General features: G+C 41.9%; 1 protein-coding gene across 3 annotated transcripts in view; it reads right to left on the bottom strand.

Moving 5' to 3' along the window:
* Window positions 1–1,128: 1,128 nt before the first annotated feature.
* LOC119338910 (boron transporter 4-like) overlaps window positions 1,129–5,736 on the bottom strand; it is a 6,705-nt gene continuing 2,097 nt past the window's right edge. For 2 of the 3 annotated variants that reach the window (XM_037611119.1, XM_037611120.1), the window contains exons 4-12: window positions 5,416–5,554; window positions 4,470–4,635; window positions 3,742–3,908; window positions 3,078–3,251; window positions 2,721–2,816; window positions 2,525–2,641; window positions 1,997–2,319; window positions 1,508–1,895; window positions 1,129–1,432 (exon numbers count right to left, since the gene is read on the bottom strand). In XM_037611119.1, coding sequence (XP_037467016.1) covers window positions 1,400–1,432; window positions 1,508–1,895; window positions 1,997–2,319; window positions 2,525–2,641; window positions 2,721–2,816; window positions 3,078–3,251; window positions 3,742–3,908; window positions 4,470–4,635; window positions 5,416–5,554 — 1,603 coding nt within the window. In that variant the 3' untranslated portion in view covers window positions 1,129–1,399. Of the gene's footprint in view, window positions 1,447–1,501; window positions 1,896–1,996; window positions 2,320–2,524; window positions 2,642–2,720; window positions 2,817–3,077; window positions 3,252–3,741; window positions 3,909–4,469; window positions 4,636–5,415; window positions 5,555–5,736 lie in introns of all 3 variants that reach the window. The other variant, XM_037611118.1, reaches the window with a different exon arrangement.

The following is a 5,736-nucleotide window of genomic DNA, read 5'->3' as shown; positions in this document are numbered from 1 at the left end:
CGTGCTTTGTGTTCCCCCATCGCACCACGATCACCGTCTAGTTGAGAGGAAGCAAGGCAGGCCCCCAGAGTTCAAACCGGGGTTTTGAAGGGTTTCCCATAGCACAAATCAATCCCCTGACAACGTAAGCGGAGAGTCACCCCGGTCATAGCGCGGTAGCAATGAGCCATCAAATTTTGCCTCTAGAAGAAAAAGAAAAAAAAGGAAAAAACACATCTTTTTCTTTACACGGGAGGCACATATTTACTTTTTTGTGAAGTCATGAATTATTTTTAACGAGAAGCACAACTGTGCCTCTTGGAAAAGTAAACAAAATCGGTTTTTCCTTCCACGAGAGGCACATATTTACTTCTTGTGGAGGCACAGATTTACTTCAGTTAGGCACAGTCGTGCCTCTCAGGAAAAATGGAAAAAGACGTGTTTTATTTTTTGATTCCTTCTGCGAGAGGCATAGATTTGCTTCTCATGGAGGGATAGAATTGCTTCCGCGAGAGGCACAATTGTTCCTCTACGAAAGAAAAACAAACGTGCTTCTGGTTCGGTTTTTTGAACGATTTCCTTGGTGAAAGAAAAGTTCGTTGTAACCTATCAACATGAGATGTAGTTTTGAAATCTCGACACGAGTAATCCAACGGTGAAAATGATTCGAGATTTGGACGTACGGTTTAAGAGATAAAACATTCTGAATAAATGAATCTACAAAAAATAAGGAAAAGTCACAGGTTAAAACGCGAGGAGGTGGGAGTGATATTTGCAAAGAGTACTTACAAGCTCTCGTGATTTAGGGAGGCTACGTTAGACTTTGGGCCCGCACACACAATATTAGGCTGAAGTTTTGGGTTGGCCGGCATGACTGAAAAAAAGGAGTGCCATCAGCACTAGCACTCACGATATATTTTTATAAAAGAAGCCCATTCGCTCGCGACGTAGAGCTAAATGAGATCCAATTTTAGCGTTTGACGTTTAGCCTCGCTTTTATCGGCTATTTCCCTGCAACAATAAAATATTCTAGCTGTAGCGGAGGTCCCTCAAAACGCTATAGCTAGGCTACAGTGCAGCTATTACAAAGCAAACAGTACAACTGGTGATATACATACTATGACTTCTTTAAATTATTTGACTCGTAAAATGACTCAAAATTAATATACATTGTGTTGGTTTTGCCGAGGATCCGAAGGACCAAGGAAAAGGGGACTACTGGGATCGCCAGTATAGTATGGACTATTGTTTATTTGGATTCTATCTTACAGAGTAAGAAGCATTAAGGCGGTTGAGTACTGTCGTAGTATACATATACTATGGACATTAGTATGTTTACCACAAAGAACAACAGTTCCGGGTATAGAATCATGACGACAAATATCTTCACCCCTCGGCCCTAAGTTCTATCTTCAGTTCTTCACACGCTTGGCTGAACTGCATTCGAATGCACCTGCATGCATGTTGGTGTTAGATAGAAGTGTGAAATCTGCGTGCACTACATTGGTGCCCCTTAGTTCTATTTTACCTGGAGGTGCCTCTCTTCACGGTTGCTGACAGTCCGGTGCTTGAGCTCACCACGGTTTGTTGTGAGTCCATCCAACATCTCGGCGTCAATGCTGCTGCGGCAGCTCCCTAAGTTGGAACCAGCTTCCCCTTCCTGGTGGAAACCTTCAAGCTCTTCGTACTCGGCCGTGTCGAGTTCCCGTAGGTCACTCGGCTCGAAGAACTTCGGTAGCAGGTGCTGCCGGATGGCTATCATGAGGAAGAAAGGCAACGGGAACAAGATCCCTGCTATTGGTATCCACGTTATGCCGAAGCAGATCAGTAGATAGACAAATTGGAAGATTGTGAAGGCCGATGTTGTTCTCGAAGGCACTGACTCAACAAAAGATGCACGGGGACCTTCAAGAACCCTGTAATATCACCCCATGAGTTAGAGCAACCTGGACCACTCCCCAAAACAAAATGAGTTGAAGATGTACAAACAAAATGCTGTTCGAGATTTGTTACTTACTTGTAGCGGCGGCTTGATGAGATGAAGATAAGTTGTATCCTTTCCCAGAACTGGTTCCCGGGTAGGCTGTCTATGGCCATGTATGCAAAGTAACCCCACAACACCGATGTCGGTATCATCCTGATAACCGGCATAGCTGCAACGCAACCACCAACCATTAACGACTGCAGCAGGTTACTTAGCCGCTGCTCGTTCACTCGAACAGGCAAATGGGGTTCGATATGTTTCCGAGGGTCAAATTCTCCGGTTTGCTCCCCATCTTCACCGTTTTCTCGCAGCACTGCTTCCTTCAAGCTCTTCAGTTCCATGTCAACGGAACCCGTCTGCAGGAAAGTAAGATTAGTGACATAGATTTATTTTTGTCCAGAAATATGATGTAGGTGTCGATATGATTGACACATTTTTTACAATATAATTCAGATTAATTAAGATAATAAATTTCACAAGCTTTTAGTGAAAATTCCGGGCCATCTGCCCTTCTGTCTAACAAGAAATATAAAAGCTCGTACCACAGAGATCAAGACTTACATTCTGTTCGTTGTCCATTTCAACGAATACCTCGTGTAACTTTCCATATATTTCCATCTTGCTAGCACGATTCCCCACACTCTCCTTGGCCGTTTCAACCATTTTTTTGCGTAGGAACTAGCCCAAAAGAAACCCGAGGGTAAAGATGACCGACGCTAAACAAATACGTACAAAAGGAAGGAAGACATTCACCAACCTGCCCCCGAAGGACGGCAAGGCTTCTCGTGTGCATGGGGGACTGTGGAAGTACTCCATTTGATGGAGGAATGCCGATTAAACCACAAAGCAGGACCTGTACCGTTGGTATATCATGTGACAAAATGAAACTCAATGAATGTCATATATAATGTAGGCAAAAGAAAATGTATTCACGATGCCGAGATCTGAGGGGTATTGTGAATTGTCGACCACATAATGCAAGGAGTTTAATGGTATTTTGTAGAGCCAACAGAATATAATGGAATTTACTACTATGGCACCAGAGGTGAGTAAACTAATTGTGCTAGCTTAAAAGTACTGGAAAAATTGGAAGCTACAAGATTGAAGATAGTACCGTCAATCCAAGGACTAGAATGTCATAATGGTAGGCAGATGGTTTCTTCAGATTATACTCCTTTTGCTGAGCAAGCTGTGAAGCTACACTATGATCAAAGAAATAGAGTCCGGCAACCATCAATGCAGGCAGAATTGCCGCAAATATAAACGCTGGAGGGACGGAGAATAAATCCTGAAAGTGAACATCGGTGAACTATTCAGAAATGTCTAATGCGGCCACGTAACGAAATTCACCACAATTTCAACGTTTTCAAGGGTGCCCAGAGTATCTGCATATTTTTCATCTTTTGAAACACTACTATTGAAAATGTCAATTTAGGAATAGCGTTGGAATACATTCAGAACTATGTTCATCGAATAACCTTATTGGTAAACCCTGGTTCCCATGTTATACTTCTCTAGATTTGACCCCACGTATGCAGAATTTTAGTTTCATTTTACTTGCACTAACATATGGATACAAAACTAGAAATGGGTACCAAAATGTTTGGGCACTAAACGACATAAATACTACTCCCTCTGTCCGGAATTAACTGCCGCTTAAATGAGTATATCTAGTTATCTACACACTAAAATACATCTAGGTACACTCAATTCAGCGACAGTTAATTTCGGAGGTTGTATTAGATTATATAGATCCGCAGGTATTGATGCATTGCTACCTTTGCTACGGTCCAATGCTGTAGTGAGCTTGACTCCCATGGAAGAGGACTGAATAGCCTCCTAGGGACCCCTGAAGGAACTTTGCTTGGTAATGCGTAGGACAGTGCGGTCCACACAATCACCATGAGTGGCACACCATAATCGGTGATACAACTTCTCAGCCAGCCTGCAAGTGGCAATTCAATCAAATGGCACATTGGTTAGTAAGGGACTCGGTCTGTAAAAACCTGCTATTTTTTATACATATATGCAAGTTTTTCTGTTCAATATTATTAAGTTATCAAGTGCTAAAGGAAAAAAAATACAAGGCTACAATTATTTTCATTTTGAGCTGAAAACTATCGCAGTATGTACAACTATACTCTAGATGTAAATGGGTAGAAATATACTTCCAGCAGTACTGCATCGAAAAAGAAACTAACTTGACCTCAACTGACCAGACCAACCTAGGCCGATGAACGGCCTAGTACAAGGTCAACACCGACATAAACAAGGCCCATAGTGCAAATGTCACTTCAGCACAGAACTTTAACTCTTGTATTTGATGGCAGTTACTTGGCCAATTTGAACGGATGAAGACATGTAGTTTTTGTAATTATATGTCCTAAATCAGAGTTGACTTTGCACTAAACTGTTGGCATAACAAATAGGACAAGCTAAACAATAATTTACACTATACTTAAGATAAATATAGGAAAAGATAAGCAATAGAGAACATGTGACCAACCTAAGCCGTACAGCCATGATCTTGCACGCCTAGTTCTTAGTGCAGTGTATAGTAAGCCAGTTGAAAAGATAACACCAAGTAGGCCATTGAGATACATCCATTGGAACTGGTGTATTGGTGAACCATTGTCAACACCTTTAGGAGGACCGAATTCTCTCACAATTCCCTGCCATACATAAGTCTATGTTAAGTTTATGGACGACGTAAATGGTTCGGTATAGTGTTTTCTTTAATAAAATAGGAAGAATGTAACAATTCTAAAGAAGGCACAACCAAGCAAATTAAACAACTCTAAACAGGCTAAGGTTTAGTGGCCCAAGCGGCATGCCCGGGAAACCCACAACTTGACCAGGACCATACCAAATCTTAAGTACGGATTACAGGTTCCAACATCAACCGAACACAAAAACCATGGCCATGCCCACCATTACAATGACCACATATGCGGCTGAGCCACAAGCATCACAGGGAGGACATTATCCTTCAGCCTTGAGCAAACCCTGCAATCAAAAGCATGGTTTCTTCGCAACTAAAAGAGCTCTAGGTAGGGATGCCCACAACATTGCACAGCATATGTCATTAACTAGCAGAGTCGCTTGTCCAAAGTGTGCCAAAGGTGATAAACCGTAGTGGAAGTTGCATTTTCCAGTGCGGGCATGGTGTGGGAAGTACGTTGAAAAGGAACCTATACAAGCTGGGCTTCTTAGGAAGGGCTGCCACACATAGATAGCATTCTGAGGCGGGTCCATGTCCCTCGATGGAAAGGTAGTACAAATCCGTGACCTTTAAGCATGACAGGTGGAAAAATCTCATGGGATTGCCATCTTAGGCCTGCCTAAAATATCCTTTTGTGTACTAGTTCATAGATGTAGAGGAAGGTGATATCATTAGATTTTTTTTGTAATCATCGGTTTAATCGTCCAATAGAGGGACGGTTGTAAGTTACCTTGCTAGCTTCTTGTAGGAAGAGTACAGTGATCAACATCCCAAAAAGTTCTCCTGCAACCCTTGTAAATTTGCTTATAACATTTGAAGCATTGAAAGTCGCTAGAAGAAAGAGCACAATTGCAGTCCATATGCAGACCCTGTCGACAACAAAAGACACAGGGAAGGCTCATGGAAAGATGCAAGACGGACATATTATAGTACTCTATTTTTCCCCACGAAATAGATCTTCTAAGTTTTATCATAGTCAACTCCCTTTAAGTTCGAGCAAGTGTACAAAACAAAAAACAAATATTTTGCTATACCAAGTAAATATAGTATG

The sequence above is a fragment of the Triticum dicoccoides genome, chromosome 7B (assembly GCF_002162155.2).
Source record: "Triticum dicoccoides isolate Atlit2015 ecotype Zavitan chromosome 7B, WEW_v2.0, whole genome shotgun sequence".
NCBI lineage: Eukaryota > Viridiplantae > Streptophyta > Magnoliopsida > Poales > Poaceae > Triticum > Triticum dicoccoides.
The sequence above is the reverse complement of the archived record's forward strand: the minus strand, read 5'-3'. Positions and strand labels throughout refer to the sequence as shown.